This window comes from Mytilus edulis, chromosome 1 (genome assembly GCF_963676685.1).
Source record: "Mytilus edulis chromosome 1, xbMytEdul2.2, whole genome shotgun sequence".
Taxonomy (NCBI): domain Eukaryota; kingdom Metazoa; phylum Mollusca; class Bivalvia; order Mytilida; family Mytilidae; genus Mytilus; species Mytilus edulis.
This window is the reverse complement of record NC_092344.1, coordinates 37,613,958-37,633,256: the sequence shown is the minus strand read 5'-3', so window position 1 is coordinate 37,633,256 and position 19,299 is coordinate 37,613,958. Positions and strand designations below refer to the sequence as shown.

Here is a 19,299-nt window from a genome sequence, read left to right as displayed (position 1 = left end):
CTACCAACACTGCTACTAAGACCCTCTTTAACTTTTCCCATAACTCAAAATAAATACCTAAACATATATATTCTTAAGCAAGAAGTATGGAGACACATTTTAGAATATGTAAATGGGTTACTCAATGCTAGGAAAAAAATCAGATTGAGTTATCTTTCTTTATTCGGGTGTGCTCCTTCTTTGGAGGATTATAAACAGTACGTAAATATGATGTAAATATGATCACAATATGGCGGCCGATTTTGTTATTTTCGTATAAAAAATGAAGGCAGTCAATGACAAATACGTCTGAATTTTCTGTTTATTTTACAGAAAACAAGTAAAACAATGTCTTCAACGAGTTTATAATGGTTTTCCAACTTTCTGTCATTACGTTTCTTCCATGAAACTACGGTAAACATCGCAAATTGTGCCCAAGTTGTTGTATGCACATTTCTTCAAAGATAATTGCCGACTGACCGATTCTATTTGAACGAATTAATGTTGATGATCATTAATGACCCATCCGATAAACGGATTACCTATAACAACAGATTATGACACCAGTTGTAACCATTGATTAGCTTGGGGTGGTAAACAAAGTCATAATCTTTTCCCCAGGTAAAATTTAGTAATTAGCATATCATATCAATACGCAAATTAATATGCAATCGATCTTCAAAAAAGGCAGGGCGCCCTGGAAACTGTAAAAAGGGCACAGGGCGCCACTCGGAAAAGGGCGGGCGCCGCGCCCTCTGAAAACGGCCTAGCTGGAACACTGTATAATGTATTAAACTTATCAAAAATGTTATAAAAACCAGAATTGGTAGCTACGACGTACCCATACAGGTGTGCCCAGCTGAAACACTTAACACTAACATACATGTATGAATTTATATGGGTTCCAATTTTCGCCATTTAATGAAGACTTAAAACTATTCAGAGTCTTTGCCGTCACCGTTAAATCTGACAGGTTATTCCACTGATCCACTACTCTAATTGAAAAAAGTATTAAGTCTATGTGTAGTCTTACACTGTATTTAAAAAAATTAATGAGTGAACTCTAGTATTATTAGATGGTGCTAAAGTAAATAGGCTCATCCAGTCGATGTCATCTATACCATGCAACGCTTTGTGGACTTGTATCATATCATTCCTATCCCTACAATATTCCAAGGTTGGCAAACCCAATGAACGTAGCCTTGTCTTCACAATTAAGATGTCAAATATTTTTTTCCAGTTTTGTGGCCCTTCTTTGTACAGATTCCAGTTTGCGGATGTCTTTTTAAGATACGGTGACCAGACATGTGTCGCATATTCTAACAGCGGACGCACTATTGATTTATAAATAATAAGAAACATATCTTGATCCGTGTAATCAAAAGAATGATGAATAAGAGATAACACTCTCTGCGCTTTGTTATAAATATCACTTATATGTTTTTCAAATTTAAAATTAGACTCGAAACTTACTCCCGGATCCTTTTCTTCGTTCACTGTAGATAATGCAATAAATTTTCAGGATTAATCCAACAAGTTATAATGATATTGCAGGTCATTGTCAGGATTAATATGCAATACTTTACATTTAGCAGCATTACATTTAAATTTCCACATACATGACATATCTGACCATTCACATAATCTGTCAAAATTTTCCTGTAACTTACATCGCTCATAATCTGACGAGACTGTAGAATAAACTCTATAATCATCAGCAAAAACTTTCACTATGCCCTCTACTACATCAGGAAGGTCATTCATAAATGTTAAGAAAAGAACTGGTCCTAAAACACTTCCCTGAGGTACACCACTCACCACGTCTGACCATGTTGAAGTTGTGTTATTTATACAAAACTTTGCTTACGCCTAAAAAGTAAACTTTTTATCCAATTCAAAATGCAGCCCTTTATTCCAAGTTATTCAAGTTTCAAAAATAAACGCTGATGTGGCACGGTATCAAACGTCTTGGAAAAATCAAGGAAAATGAAGTCCAGTGGAAAACCACTATCAATTAATTCTGACCACTCATCCAAAACCTCTAGGAGTTGAGTAACACATGATCTACCGGGATGGAAGCCATATTGACTACTAGTAAATTATACCTTTACTCATTTAAGAATGAAAGAATAGAGTTATAAACACTAAGCAGGAAACACACTTTATAACAATCTTCACATGCACATGATGCATTTGACATGTTCATGTTCAAGCACAAAAAACTTAATATAAAAATTGCCAACATATTACATGAAAATAAGTCTTCACCACCCACATGAAAGGTGTAGTTAAATTTGTTTCTGTTTTGCTAGCCACCAAAGCTAGCCACCAAAAACTTTTATTTGCATTTAGAATAATTTGCTTGAAATTCGTCTTGTTTAACTATATACATGTACAAACGTTCGTCCAGATTACTGTCTTGATGGTCTGGGAATATCAGGCCTGCTTACCACTTATAGGTAGACACATCTGACAGAAGAATACATTGATCAAGTTCAGACCATTAACTGCATTTATTATTTTTTGGCAAATGCTAATGACAATTAAGGTTAAGGTTAAACTATAACAAATATATAATAAATTGATATACAAAGAAAATCATTTTTAAGAAGTTTAAGATATGCTTTCATTGACTACTTATTTGCTTCACTCTTGAAATAAGTATCAGAATAGACCCCTTACGGTTAGAGTATCATATTTCATACTAAATGACACAAGAACAAGTCATATTGGTCAAATTGAAACACCTTATAAGTGTTATCTTTATGTAAAAACTGAAATTTTTATAACTGTTACATGGTTCTTTAGTCTTAAGAAGTTATGCATCATTCTTCAGAATAGACCACTTTTTGAGTTATGTTATTCATTGGAAAATTTTTACAATTATGCACGCTTTTATGACGACATTTACCCTGTTTACCAGATAGAGGGGATTGCCTGTATCCCTGTACTATAAATGTTCATCGGGCGTTTTCCTAATAGTCATTATGCAGGATAAACTAGAAAATTCGTAGGAATAATTTGTGCAATTTAGCATCATATTTTTTTTAAACGCTTGCTGAACATGGGAAGGAAGTGACAATCTCCCTAAAATTGGCCTAAATGTATGAATGATGGCCACTAAAGCCAAAGTTATTGAAGAGAATGCAACAAATTCAAAAGTGGTCTATTCATTCATCATGTTCATAGTAAATATGATTAATTTGATACATCCAGTTTCATAATTTTTTGATTTCAACTTTTGCCCTCCCCAATTCCATATTTTACACACAAAAAAGAGTAAGAAATTTGTTGTTGATACATGTACTAAGAAAATTTGCTACAAGATTGTTTTATTTTATGATGTAGATTTTGATTTTAATTTCAGAGGCATCAATATGTGTTTACAAAACATTGAAATATTAAAAGTACATGATAGGGCATTAAACGTGAACTACATTTTTTGCTAGGCAATGCTAGCACTATTAAAAAAAAAGCTCCTAAAATTTACACTGGTCTATGACAAAAGTCTAGGAAGTTCAAGGAGTAGCAAATCCTAATCAGGTTTCATTAGCTCTGTGTATGTCTTTTACATATCCCATTTTTCAATACATGAAATTTGCGAAGTACTACAATTTTATGTCCTTGTGTTATTAGGTATACAGTGTCAGAATTCAATATGGACCAAAACCTGAGAATAGCTGGACATTGCAGAAACGGTACAGTGATTTTGTAGCATTAGATACAGAGCTCAAAATAGCAAATATTGATGTACAACTGCCACCTAAAAAAGTCTTTGGAAATTTTGATAGGGAATTTGTAGCTGAAAGACAACAAGGTCTTCAGGTATGTCAAAACATATTTTTAAAAATTATTTCATTTAACAGAAGGTAAGGTATTTGATCAGTTCAAAAAGCTCTCTTTGTCTCATAAGGACTAAAGGTAAAAATGGAAAAAATTTTGTCTCTGAAACTGACAGCAGGGTCAGATACCTGTGTACCTCCTTTAACAACAGAGTCGCTGGTAAAATATTGTGAACTTAAGCCATCTATGACCAATCTGAGATAAAAGCATATAAATGGTACAAGGGTCAGGCTTTAAAAAAAGGAAATACAGGAAAATCTTTTGAATGAAATTTTCAGCTAAAACCGAAAACCAAAAATGTTATGTTATTTCATTTTTTCTGATGGAAATATTCTTAATTTTTATTAGAATATTATTTGAGTATTAATAAATGCTTAGTTCTTTATATTTTCAGAAATATATTGATACCATTCTTGGTCATCCTTTACTTGCTAACAGTCAAGCTGTGAAGAAATTCCTGAGTCCAGACAATTATACTATAAACCAGACAGGTCAGTATGTGTGTGATTTACAGGTTTCCAAATAAAAATCTCTTTGAAAGAGTTTGCTTTTAATATTGATTAAGGCCATGTTTAGATTTTGAAGGATTTAATATATAGATATAGGAAGATGTGGTATTAGAGCCAATGAGACACCTCTCCATCCAATTAAAATTTATAAAAAGAAAACCATGATAGGTTATGGTACGGTTTTCAACAAGGAACCTTGGCTCAAACCAAACAGCATGCTATAAAGAACCCCAAAAATGACTAGTGTTTAACCATTCAAACAGGAAAACCAATGGTCTAATCTGTATAAAAAAAAACGAGAAACACTTGTGAATCACATCAACAAAGGACAACTACTGAACATCTGATATGCATTTAATTGGTTTTTATCTAGATTGGTATTTTATTGCATTTGCAATGGTCAATCAGACAAACTTTATTTTAAAATTTTTAGTTTTTTTTTTCACTAAATATTTCTGTGGTACTAATTCTGATATACCTTCCATTCTCAATTTTATTTATATTTTTTTTTCTTTAATTTCTCAAACAGCAATACCAAATAGTAATCTGGGCTTATCATGCTTATAGGTGTCTATTACTTTATTTGATTTACACAAACATGACCATGGCTAGTTTTGCAAATATTTTATTTTTCATGTTTTATTGTGACTTTGTTAGACATTATTGCTAGATTTTTAGTATTTTATAAAACATGATCATTAGTAATACATGTAATAATTTTTATTTATAGAGGGTTACACAGTTAGCTATAAAACTAATCTTCTATGAGGCCCTAATGAAATGCAATGAAATAGAACAAACAATTACAAAATATTAGTGTATTGTTAATGCCCTTAATATTTTTTCAGAGATTGCATTGCAGCATGTTTCCATGGTGTTTAGGTCTGAAAACAAATGGGATGTTATAGAATCTTTACCAGATATAGGTATATAATTTACACTTATCAGTCATTCTATTTGAAGAAGGTATGTGAATTTTTACCTGTTCCCTGAATAGGGTCTTCTTTTGTGAAATATTCTTATATTTGCACTACCAAAAGAGACCCTGTTCATTACATTGTTTTGGACATTCTTATGATTACTTGAATTTCATGCCTCATGGTTATTATATAAAACTTATATGACTGTTCAAGACTTTGAGTCATCGTTCATATATATGTGTTTATTTTTGGTTGTAGGTCTTTTCTCTCTTAGTATAGGCATTGATGGTTAATGTGGTTTGTTCTGTTCAATATTTTTGTTAATATAAATTTTTTATCTGCATTTCAGTTGTACTGCTATCCAAAAACAGGAGTTCTTGTTAAGCAATGGCCTGCATGATTCAGTATTTGTTTTCTTCATTACAAATTATTAATTCTACAGTAAAGATATTATATAAATTTCAGGATGGAGGTTAAGAAAAGAATATATTTTAGTTAAACCAATAGATCAACCAAAAATTAAAGAAATTTTAACATGGGTAAGTTTTCTTTTTTTAAATAAGGCCACACCAATTTAATTTCTTGTTCTACGGATTTTTGGACTCCAAAAATTGGGGCGAGCGAGCGATTTGAAAATTTTAATAAAAAAATATTTAATTTGAAATTTTTTGAGGCGAAGCTGGAAAAGTAAAGGCGAGCGATTATAATTTTTTTTTGTAAACATAAAATAGTAGGTTTTGACAATATTAAAACTCAATTTATGACTTGTACTTTGAAATTTCTTTAATTTATGAAGTATTTTTTCCCTGTTCACCATGAAATAATTGTATAATTAAATCTGGTCTATGTATGTGGGACTGACAATTGGCCAATTTTCCATCTACATTAAGTCATAATCAGGTTGGGAACAACCCCTTAATGTTATAATCTAAATATCCCATTTATGAGGGGGTCAATATATTAAAGTCATAATATATTTCTTTGTAAAAAACATCTTTTAGTACAAAAGGGCTCATATGTTCCCAAAGAACTATATATCTATCTTGTATTAAATGGTCAAAACATGTCCAAGAATTTTGTAATATTCCTGGACTTAAACCTATTAACACATTTACTTTATAAACAGTTTATTCAATATTATTCAAAATAAGTGGACCCCTCTTTTAGAAAAATTGTTTAAAATAAAAATTATGATGTATTTCTCCTCTTTTTGAGTAAAACAATCTAAATTTTCAAAGGTTTTGAATAGTAGCACTATCCTTGGTATTTCTATTTTCTTTTCTACAACAGAAAAATTACCCCTTGTCTGAGGGAGGGTTGTTCACAACCTAATAATAACAATCATGACAATCACAGGTCAAATACGGCCTTTTACACAGGGCTTTGATCCAGACCAAACAGCAAGCTTTAAGGGACCCCACACTTATTGGTGTACACAATTCGAACAGGAAAACCAACTATCTAATGTATATATCCAAACGAGAAAATACCAATGAACCACATCTACAAACGATAACTGCTGAACGACAGGCCCCTAAATCAATCAGGACAGGTACATAAACATGCAGCGGCTGTGTATAGTTTTGTTTCTCCAGCATACAATATAATCGCAGGTGAAGGCAAATCCTTCAGAAGTTCTTTTTACTTTATTTTAACAACGAACATCTTTTGATAGGGAATATAAGTAAGGGGGAAAGAAACCAATGTTTTGTTCTGTACAGGTATTTCCGCTTATATATTTATATTGGAGCACTCTCACGTTTCATGCTGAAACAAATATTTTCACAGATATTTACACAGTGTTATGGGGTGCTTATAGGTTTAAAATCGTTATTAACAGGTTTAGAATGTGATTTTAAAAAACAAATGTTGATTTTATAATATTTACAAAAAAAAAACGGTGCGGGAAATGGACAAGATTACATTTCCGGATGCGGGAAGCGGGAATATAAAAAAAATAAAAAAATTCTGTTTTGAAAAAAATAGGTGCGGGCGGGTCCGTCGAACAAGTAATCAAATTGGTGTGGCCTAACTTTTACATTTTATTTTGATACTTAAATGTCAGTGGTGGCATTTTTAGAAAAACAGTAACTCTGAAAGCCTTGTAAGGATTGTCAGAAAAAAAGTGCTTGCCATTCAAAGCAACATGATGAAATTTAAGAGAGAGAAAGTCAGCCTATTTAGAACAGAAATATAAAGATTTGTATTCCCTCGCTGCTCCTGCCCCACCAAAAGAGTGTTGCCATTGTCTATCTCTTCAGAAGAATGTGCGTCAAGAAATTGGTTTTCTTCTCTTACTTAAGTTTACCTCTACTAAATGTTATGAAAGTTATAAACAATGATTATAAACACAAATCAGGATATAATTTAGGTGACGTCACTTTTACTGTTCTAGAGTTATGTCTCTTAAAAATGGTATACAGGGGTATGCAACTGGGAGCAGCATCGGTGTCCAATTATTAACATATTCTCAATTTATTTTATACTGATTTCATTCACAGTTGATTTGTGAAGGGCTGTAAAAGGTACACTTTTGTATATAAATTTTAACATGAAAACATGTTCTCATTGTTTAAGTCCATACGGTTGCCTATAATTGCTTACATTCACTTCATTCGATGGAATTAGGTGGAAAGATGACTCATTCCCAACCATAACACATCTTCATATTTTTTTATCTTGAAACAAGATTTTTCTGATTTATATTTAAATAAAATTAGATGTGGGGATATACATCAATTATACTGACAGCAAACCAACAACACACACATATTGGTCATATGATTCTATATGTAGTGATGGAATCAGAGATTTTATATCTTATGATTTTATTTCAGTGTGATTATGGTCCTGACAAATTTATGCCAGAGAAGGAACTGGCAGCTGTGCTGAGGATTTTCCCATCAATACAAGTAAGTTCAACTTGTTTCAATTAATCATGATTCATGAATGCCTAATTTTGATGAAATATTGTAAATCAACTTATTTTTGCAAACGATTTATTTTCATGACTTTTGTGAAAATAAATCGTCTTGAATATGTAAAATTTGGATACTTCCATCTTAACTGCATAAAGTAAATTTGAGAATCGCGAAATTAAATCGCCAGGAAAATGGGCTAGAAAGGACTATACAAAATATAAGGTATCCAAAAAAATAAGGTTTACAGTAATGTTTTATTGGACTCCTGACCAGCAGGACAAGTCACACCCATTTATTGTAATGAAACACTCATCTATAAATACTGTTAAAAGATATTCTCTGAGACTTTTAGCTGAGAGAGAAAAAAAAACAGTATACAAAAAATAAAGATGTAAAATGTGGATATTATTCTGCTATATTATTTATAGCACCTGAAGGCAACTGATGCCTGTCCAATTTTTACTATCATTAACCTTCATCAGAGACAGATGATGCTGCAGTCACTAGTGGTTCCATACACATCCACTCATTCCACTGTTGTCAGGCCCGTAGCCAGAAATTTTCAAGGGGGGGTTATTTGGACCCACAAACTCGACTTTAACAGTCACAATTCGAACAGAACGTTGACTTTAACAGTAAAATTGAGAAAGGAAATGGTGAATATGTCAAAGCGACAACCACCCGACCATAGAGCAAACAACAGCCGAAGGCAACCAATGGGTCTTCAATGTAGCGAGAATTCCCGCACCCGTAGGTGTCCTTCAGCTGGCCCCTAAAATATGCATAATAGTACAGTGATAATGGACGTCATACTAAACTCCGAATTATACACAAGAAACTAAAATTTAAAATCATACAAGACTAACAAAGGCCAGAGGCTCCTGACTTGGGACAGGCGCAAAATTGCGGCGGGGTTAAACATGTTTATGAGATCTCAACCCTCCCCCTATACCTCTAGCCAATGTAGAAAAGTAAAAGAATAACAATACGCACATTAAAATTCAGTTCAAGAGAAGTCCGAGTCTGATGTCAAAAGATGTAACAAAAGAAAATAAATAAAATGACAATAATACATAAATAACAACAGACTACTAGCAGTTAACTGACATGCCAGCTCCAGACCTCAATTAAACTGATTGAAAGATTATGTCTTCATCATATGAATATCAGGTACAATCCCTCCCGTTAGGGGTTTAGTATCATACTATCATAAAATATATGAGAAGAACATAACCCGTGTCATGCCAACAACTGTTTTTTTTAGAAATAAATGTGTTTAGTTCCGATGCAAAGACCCTATCAGTGAATCAATGTTAAAGCCAAAATATGCAATCTTTAATGACCTGACAACAGTATCGTAACTATATCCCCTTTTAATAAGTCTATTTAAAGGTTTTGTTAGTTTCTGAGGAGAATACTGACATTTTTGTGCTTTATAAAGAATATTTCCATAAAATTTTGGATGTGAAATACCTGAACGTATAAGATGTCTGCATGTTGAGTTATATTTACGAATTATTTCCTTATACCGGTGATAAAATTTAGTAAATGTTTTGACCAGTTTGTGATATCGAAAACCCTGGTGTAATAATTTTTCAGTAATACATAAATTTCTCTCGCTAAAATCTAATACATTGTTACATACACGAGCGAATCGTACAAGTTGAGATATATAAACAACAGTGCTTATTTGTTTCGAACCCCCCTGGCTACCTGTATGGTTGTAAATCAATAAGAATCTGTTTAAAATAAATATATAGCAAAAAACCATTAATGAATTGTCTGAGGGTGCTCTAAAAGTCTGAAAGATATACTCCTGAAAGGGTGATTTTTTATTTTTAACCTGAAAAGCCAGACGTTTAATTGTAACAGACCTACATATAGTTTCTACACGTGGACCAGCTCAGCTCACATAGAACTATTTCCAACACAATCACTTAATACAAATATTGAAAACAAATATACATGAAAATGGTTTGAAGAAATGCAAATATATTTTACCTCAAAACATGTTAATTCTATAGACAGCGGTTTTTGGCAGTAGTAAGAATTCGATGTCTTACTATCTGTCTCTAATAATGATCTTTTTGTTCCAAGACCAAATACAAATTTTTATAAAAAATCTATTCATTATTCTGCAACCAAAGTATGGAATAATTTACCACTCGAAATAAAAAAATGTCCTAATGTGGAATTATTCAAGAAACATAGTTATAATCATTTTCTTGAAAATTATATGCAAGTCAACTAATTTGTTTTCCTCTAACAAAACTATATCAAATATTGTCATTTATTACCCTTTGTATATTTCAATGATTGAATTGTGTATATACTAGTAATATATATTGTAAATTAATGTATGAATGTATGAATGTTAACTGTATGCATGTATTTTGTTTGAGGGCCTCAATGAAAATTAGACTATTTCTAATTGAGGACCCTCTTTAAATAAAGAATTTATTATTATTATTATTATAATGAACTTGTGGGAAAACATCACCTGCATCAGAAACAATATTGTTGGAAGTAACACATAAATGTAATGTTCTATATATTGTAACGTCACCTTGATGTGACGTATTGACTTGAGAACTTGAATAGAGATACATACATGCTAGATGCCTTTGTTATTGTTAGCCTTATAGTTGCCCGATTTACCCACTTCACGATAGATATGTTGGAACCAACAGGACAATTCAACCAGGAATGACATATGATCCATCACCTGTTCTGTATGAACATTGGACCAAAAAAACAAATTATTCATCTCATGTGCTGGAAACATGGAAAAACTTGCCTTAATTAACCTAAAAATAAATATTGAACCAATGATATCTTTATAAAGGCAATAACTAAGGAGGAATGTTTGGTCATTATTGAGGCAGCGACACATTTTGAAACTTTTTTTGATCACTTTAAAATACATGTATTAACAATACCTTTGTGACACAAATGAGTTTAATTATAATTCTTTTCTATATTTCAGCATCCAAATATTTATCCTGTGACCTTTGCTACTGCCAATGAAAGTGGAGGACTTTTAATACAAAGTTTTTGTGAAAAAGGAACATTAAGAGACCTTATATGTAAATGTAAACCAAAGATTCATTACTTGAAAAAATATGGAAATCCTAAATCTTACTCAATATTAGAGCCTGTGGCAATTAAAACATTTGGAAAACAGATACTTCTGACATTAAAATATTTACAAGAAAAATGCATTCCTTACGGTAAGTAATTTCAAGTATATACAATAGCACTTTTGCATTGCAATTGATAACTGAAAATTGTTATGCCCCACTGTAACTAAGGGATCATTAAGTTTTACCCATGTCTGTCCCTCTGTATGTATAACCCAACATTGGTTTCTGTTCTTTAACGTTAGTGTGCCTCTATAAAATGTTATGAAACTTATACACAATGCTGACTACCACAAAGCACAAATCCAGTTTGAATTTTGGTGCCATCACTTTTACTGTTCTAGAGTTATGCCCCTTAACCAATGGAAAAATTGCTGAATTTGTCCTTTCTTTATATAAATTTATTTAAGGAAAGTTTGATAGTTATGTTGTCTTTCAAACAAAAACTGACATAATAGGTAAAAATGTAAAAAATAGGGGTACATCAGTCAACAATGTGTTATAATCTTAGCATTATTTTAATATTGTTACATGTATATGAACAATCAAATTACCAACAATCCTATAAATATGTTACTTGTTACATTATATTATATTTAATCTAAATGTAAAATCTGGTGAATTCTGTTGTAGGTCATTTACATGCTGGAAATATCATAGTTGAAGGTCAAGTGTGTAAATTTCTGGATCTTCAAAATTGGTTTCTAGGGTTACCATCATATTACAGACCATTTTTTGTACAGTTTAAGAAGATTCAGGTTTGTGATATAACTTTGATAGAAGAATGGGTTTTACTTTGTTTTGATTGGTGGAAATATTATGCACTTGTATATATTTAAGGATTGTTTGTTTTTCCTGTGTAAAAGTTGTTCTGACAGACACCAAGAATGACTGTTTTAAAACATTTTTAGTGCTTTTACCAATTATCATGATTATCTTCAAAACTAAAAAATATATGCCAAATTACTTATTTCACAGTAACTTGACATGGAAATATGATTATAACTAGAACATACCCGCAAAATCGCAGGCATTCAGAGTGTGGTTGAAAGTATGAATGAGTTATAGGAAGAATTTTGTAAAAGATTTAATGACTGTAGAATTTCAGGAAAAGTATAAAAAGTATTCATGAGTCTTATGTAGACGAAACGTGCGTCTGGCGTATTTAATTATAATCCTGGTACCTTTGATAACTATTAACACCACTGGGTCGATGCCACTGCTGGTGGACGTTTTGTCCCCGAAGGTATCGCCAGCCCAGTAGTCTTCTCGTTTAATAGTATAGATAATGCAATTGAGGCGTCATGTGTTTTGAACGCATATTCTTGTTCCGGCAATTGCAACATTTTTACTGTAATATATTTGCTTTAAAAATAGTAATAGATTTTATACTGACAGAAACAGTATTCAGCGTAAAAACTTTTCAACATATATTAAAATAATGTCCTGTAATTGTGTGACAAATTGAATCCCTGGTTCACCTGTACTGGGTTTCTTGGGTACAGGTGAACCAGGGATTCAAAAGTTCCAGGAATTACAAATTTTCTAAAGGCTATTTATGCACAGATTGCCATAACAATGGAATCAAATATCTATGAAAATGCAAATTTTCCTGAATCCATGAAAAATAGATAACCATGAAATTAAATGAATCCACAGTATCTATTATTGTATAAATGATGTTTTATTTTACAGACAACAGAATCTATTGATGTATATTGTTTTGGACAGTTGTTGTATGAGATGACTTTCGGTTCTCAGCTATACGCTGCCACTTGTGATAATTTCCCACCATCCTGCCCTCCACAGATTAGTAAGTCCTCAACTCATCAGCATCTGTATTTATGAATGATTTGATATTTGGTCTAAACTTTTTTATGATTTGTTAAACTGAAATTGATTTTCAGATATGCTAGGCACTGTAAATTCTTATAAATTTCCTTATACTTACAGGATTTTTTTCGTTATGTCTTATTTTTTCAAAAAAAGAAGATATAGTAGGATTGCCAATGTGACATATATATAACTCTCCACAAGAGACCAATTTAAACAAAAATTAACAATTATAGGTCACCATACGGCCTTCAACCATGAGCAATATCCATACCAAATAGTCAGCTATAAAAGCCCCCAAAATGACACTGTAAAACAATTCCAACAAGAAAACTAAAAAACTTATCTTTTTTAAAAAGGATTGATATTAAATTTGGTTTGAAACTTAATAAAATCATGAGTTGAACCATGTTAGCAATTTTCAGATCAGCATGGCATATTTTTTATGTTTGACATGAGTTTAAATTTTAATTGACCATACATGTGAGCATGGAATCTATTCTCAATGTTTGTTAACCCTTTCCTCCATTTAAATTTTTTTTTGCATACTTGATTCGCATAGGATTTTTTTAATAAAAAGCTGAACATATTGTTTTAAAGTATTAAGGCATTGCGAAAAACAACTATTTCATCAAATGAATTTAAGTCAGATATTCCAATGATATTCCTTTTCATATTGGATACAAATTTTATAAAGTCAACTGCAGACACTTTGTAGTCAAAGTGTTTCAACTGAGGTACTACACAGGCGTCAAAAGGCGTCATTATGGAGTAAGGGGGTGGCGTCAAAAATCTTCATTATGGAGGGAGGTATACTAAGCATGAAGTTTTATAAAAATTAGAAGATATGGTATGTTTGCCAATGAGACAACTCTCCACAAGAAACCAAATAACACAGAAATTAACAACTATAGATCACCATACAGCCTCCAACAATAAGCAAAGTCCAAACCACATAGTCAGCTGTTAAAGGCCTTTAAATATAAAACAACTAAAAAACACACAAAAGTGAACGTAGATGGACACTTAAACATCCCCACAACAAAAAGACACTAAGTACAGATCTGAGAGTTCAAAGCCAATAACAATCAATAAAAAAGTTCATGTATCCAAGACTAAAACATTGTTCATTTTTGTTCATGTCACCTCCAAACAGAAAAAATATATAACCTTGATACAAATTTTCTAAATTTTTTTTAGGATCTGTTTTGGAGTCTATTTTAACCTCTGAGGCCTGTAAAAATGGTTTACCAACGGTAGCAGATTTACTGTCTCATCCGTAAGTATAATTTTTACATTCTGTAGTTGTACATGCATGCAATGACATAAGTTATTGTAATAAATACCTATGTTTTGGCATCAGCCCTTGATATGTACAAGATGTAAATCATCTACCAGCATTAAGATCTCCGGCTATAAATATAAGAAGATATGGTATGATTGCAAATAAGACAACACTCAACCAGACATCAAATGACAAAGAAGTAAACAACTATAGGTCACCCTATAACTTCATCAATATGCAAAAGCCAGACTGCAAATTCTGCTGTAAAAGGATGCGAAATGGTAAAGGAGTAGGTTCAGTAAGACCCCTTTTTAGCCCCAAAATATAGCAGTTTTACAAAATTGTTAAAATGTAAACTTTTAGCTATTTATTGGAAAGAAGAAGCTTCTTCTACATGAATATGGGCTGTTTTTTACAATACAATGCACATATATTGGGTACTAGCATCATTAAATCATGCTAAATTACAGAAATCTTCACAATTTTAGCATTTTAGTTAAATTTTAGATAGTTTCTGTCTAGGATGAACATGGATGCGGTCACTTTCATTTTTGACAGAAACCATCTGAAAGTGACATTTTTTGGCATATTTCATAGATTTTCATATTTAAGCTTGAATCGGAGCGTTTTTAATGTCTAAAGTAGTTAAAATCTTTCACATAAACTAATTGAATCAACTGAAATAGAAACTTAAGTGTTTAAAAAGTGTTCAAAATTTTTCGTTATATGAACCTGAAATTTCAGACCAAAATCAGCCCTTACCAGACCTACTCCTTTAAAACAATAAAACTAAAAGCCTCATTTAGCTGTAACTTTATTTTCAAACATTCTGCTGAGGCAACTATAGTAATAGTTCCTATATCTTTATTGTATATGATGGGGATGATTCTTCACCACCACTAGCCCCCATTGGTTGAAATGAATTGCATGAATTTCCCAGGGAAATGAAAACCAAGATTTCACATGTGAAATAAATGTGGTTATTTCACTCCTCTGATGTAATACAACAATAGGCCATGCCAAGACATTGTTGACAAGGTCAAATCAAAATAAATGATGGATGCATTGAAAAAAATATAGTTCCTTACATTTTCTACTTTTAATTCCACTAAAAAAATTACAATGTGAATGTAACAAAAAGAATAATTAATAAAAAAAAATCAACTTGTGACCAAACAACACTGATAATTAACTCATGCGCTAGACTCATTCTTGAATTTAAGTGTTATTTGGTCACTCATTTAATATGTTTTCTCTATTTGAATTCTTCTATTAGATATTCTATAATTATTAAGGATGAATCATCAGTTTTTAACATTAGACTAAAGTTGATATATATTTAAAATGTGTGAAAGTCTTAAAATTTATTTTAAGATGTTTTTTTCTGCATTGAACATTACAAAAATACTATGAAATATTAAAGAGCCAATATTTGAATTATTAAAAAAAAAGGTGAATGAAATAAAAATAGAATTATTATTAATTTCTTAAATCACAAATTAACTATTCTGTAACATTAAATTGCCTGCAAATAAGACATTATTTTTTATTAATTCAAGCAATAATTGATTAATCATGAACTAATTAATTTATTCACAAAGATCAAAAGATTTCTCCAGATGTGGTGATTACAGTTAAAATGAGTGATAATTAGTAATTGGTAGTCATGATTAAAGAATCATGTAATCATTGATTGTTTGATTAATCATAAAGATCGATAATTTATCTGAATGGTGAATACAGTTTAATTATAATTAGGTGAACACATTTGACCTTAATGGTAGGATTATTACTATTGAAATGTTTAATCACAAAGATCAAAAGAATAATTACAGAATAACAGAAGAATGATTATGCATGATTATTTTTTATACATTTTACTGATAATCATTATTAAACATCAATTAATAAAAAGAAACAAATTTTATAATATTTAATTTTCTTATTCAAACTATCTTTCAAAAACATTTATTATTTTATTTATTTACATTTACTTTTTAAATTAAAATCAGAAAAAATAAAAGTTTTTTAAATATTAATGTAGTAGGTTAGAAAAAAGGTTGGAAGCACTGATCCAAATAATTTTAGTATACAACATCTGAAATGTGATATAATTTGCTTTTTAAACCAGGTTTTTTTTTGAAAAATATTGTAAAACCCAAATCATAATTAACTTTGTCAGTTCTCAAATAGTCACTATCTAAAAGTTGCTAGTATTTATTTTTGAATATTTTGCAAAAAATCCTAAATGATGATTTTGCACTGTAAATTGAACTCAATTTTTGGATATTATGGTACAAACAGGTCATTGTTATTCATTTAATTTGGAAGAGTGGTTTAACCATGTTTAATATAAGTCTTAAAAATATTTTCATGCATAAAAGTGATATTTTATAATCATTGAAATTCTTTGGAACAGGATACATGTATTTCATAAAAAGTATTATGGATAGTTTTTGTAAATACTTTATGATATGTATAAGATGTAAGTTATGAAAATTATAATTCTTGATTAAAAGTTGTGCAAATATTTTACTCAACATTAGTATTCATAATTTTAAGATTTGTAATAATTAATAATCAAGATTTTTTTATTTTCAAATAATTGATTTTGATTGCCTATGATTAGAATAATAATCACAGTGATACTTTGATGAGTCCAAGCTAGCTTATGTTAATCACACTGAACAACAGAAGCCAACTTCTTGGCCAATAAAAATGCATGAATACTGTTCATCATTACTTTCAACCAATGGAAATCCAGTGTTTGTAGGTTATCACATGTGACACCATATAAAAAAGTGTCACTTTTGACCCAAATCATTATTCACTTGTCAACTGCCAATTTCAATCAATCATTGTACTATTACTTATCAATCATTATAATCATGGCTGATTTCCTTGACTTCCTCTTGGCATCACCTACCAAGTCTCCACTACCCATTGAGATCACATCTACTACCACACTAGAGGACATCATAGCTGCCACCATTCAACCAGACACCCCTATCTCAGATGTCACAACTCAACCAGAACCAACTACTACTGCTGAGGCTACCACCACCAGCGAAGATGACGATGAGGCTTTAGCTGCTGCTATCCTTGAGGAAGCAACAGCTCTGGAGCCTGAGACAGAAACTCGCCTTGCTGACTCACTCTTTGATCTTCTTGGATCTCCACCACCAGAGCAACTACTCACCAACAACTCAGCAGTCCTAGAACTTCAGTCACTACTCAAGACAGAACTCAAACAGCAAACCATACCACAGACTCTGATGAGCTTACTACACAAACCCAAGACCAGTGTATTCACCAGAGAGCAACAACTTCAACGCCAGTTTACCAAACTTGAAGTCAGCAACCCAACACAGGTGTCTCAGCTATCCAGCTTCTTCAAGTACCAGTCTGCTGTCATCGAGACAGAGCGTTACCAGTTACTTCACCAGAATGCTACCAAACCACACCTTCAACACTCCATCAACGACCACTTTGATGAGCAACTACACAAGGCTATAGATAGGGTTGAGGTAATATAATAATTCTTTGAATTTAAGAAGTCTCTTAAAATATTCAAAGGTTAAAAAGATATTTAGTTTTATATTTGGTCAACTGTAAAATATTCAAAGGTTAAAAAGATATTTAGTTTTATATTTGGTCAACTGTAAAATATTGAATTCAATAATTTAACAGTATTACTTATTTATTTAGATAAATTATAATGTTTAATATAATAAGTAAGTTTCTTGTGTATCAAATAATTGTATATTGTACAAATGTTTTGACATATTTACTTACTATCCTCTCCTTTTACAGGTCAGTGTCTCTAATCTCCAGCAGACAGTCAGCAACCAGATACCCACTACTACTACCAAGATGTCCACTACCAGACCCAGCACAGTCAGGTCTCGTCCACAGCTCTCACGCCGATCTGTCCAACTCATGGAAGAATGGTACCACTGCAACGTAGACCACCCATACCCAGACTCAACCACCATCCAATCCTTTGCACTACAGGGTAACATCAGAGAAGAACAGGTCAAGAAGTGGTTTGCCAACAAACGTAACCGTTCACAGAACACTCGTACAGCCATTACTTCTCGTAAGATGTCATCTCGCTACAACAGGAACTCCTACTACCAGCCTTACTGAATAACAATGATTTGAACTTTATGTACATATGTCCCAAGTGCTAAGAATAGAGTTGTGTATAAGTGCTATGCTTTATATTGTGTATTTTATGATAAAGTGCTATATTGTTATTGAATTATTTCATGTGCTAATAAATGATAGATATTATATATACTTTCTTCTTATTATAATGAATTATCAGAGTTAAAAACCCAACAACAACAACAAAACAAAACAACCCTCAACAAATAAATATCCAACTCAACATCATACAACAATAAAGATTGTAATAAACCAAAGACATATGAGTTACCAGCTACAGTCAAATAGCAGGGAATTATGTAAAAACAAAAACCACAAGACTAACAAGATGAAATGCAAGTAATCAATATAATGAATAGTAAGTTGTTCACCTCCTAAGAACGAAAAAAAAATTAGGTTACATTACATCATTTATATGGTCCTCTAACTATAAATCCTCGGGATCATCTAACATCAAATGTTGGAACTGTGTGTGCATAATTTTTTCTTCCTTTGTTATTACTAGGATAAATGACACTATAAACAGAAAATGCTTCAGTGTGATTGCATAAAATTTTCTTGCATATATATGTTAATCATTTATTAGATAAATGTAGAAGTAAAATTGCCCATAAAATTTAAAAAAGTTTTACTGCATTGAAAACAGCAGAATGAACTGAAAATGAGAAAAAAAGAATTGATGATATAATCAGTCAGGCT

The 19,299-nt window shown here is 31.6% G+C and overlaps 2 protein-coding genes across 3 annotated transcripts in view; both read left to right on the top strand.

Moving 5' to 3' along the window:
- Nucleotides 1-19,299, top strand: part of LOC139512203 (PX domain-containing protein kinase-like protein) — a 31,099-nt gene that overhangs the window by 811 nt on the left and 10,989 nt on the right. For both annotated transcript variants that reach the window (XM_071299625.1, XM_071299635.1), the window contains exons 2-10: nt 3,616-3,804; nt 4,217-4,313; nt 5,180-5,257; nt 5,717-5,790; nt 8,089-8,163; nt 11,159-11,402; nt 11,946-12,070; nt 13,008-13,125; nt 14,346-14,424. In XM_071299625.1, the coding sequence (XP_071155726.1) occupies nt 3,616-3,804; nt 4,217-4,313; nt 5,180-5,257; nt 5,717-5,790; nt 8,089-8,163; nt 11,159-11,402; nt 11,946-12,070; nt 13,008-13,125; nt 14,346-14,424 (1,079 nt within the window). The remainder of the gene's footprint in view (nt 1-3,615; nt 3,805-4,216; nt 4,314-5,179; nt 5,258-5,716; nt 5,791-8,088; nt 8,164-11,158; nt 11,403-11,945; nt 12,071-13,007; nt 13,126-14,345; nt 14,425-19,299) is intronic.
- On the top strand, nt 16,032-18,726 carry LOC139512209 (homeobox protein ceh-40-like). Its single transcript, XM_071299649.1, has 2 exons — nt 16,032-17,957; nt 18,244-18,726. Exons 1-2 carry the CDS (start codon nt 17,319-17,321, stop codon nt 18,577-18,579), a joined length of 975 nt encoding a protein of 324 aa, XP_071155750.1. The 5' UTR covers nt 16,032-17,318; the 3' UTR covers nt 18,580-18,726.

Coding starts and splice junctions, on each gene's coding strand:
- LOC139512209 (XM_071299649.1), top strand. CDS start 17,319: ATGGCTGATTTCCTTGACTTCCTCTTGGCATCACCTACCAAGTCTCCA. Junction 17,958..18,243: donor AGGCTATAGATAGGGTTGAG/GTAATATAATAA, acceptor CTCCTTTTACAG/GTCAGTGTCTCTAATCTCCA.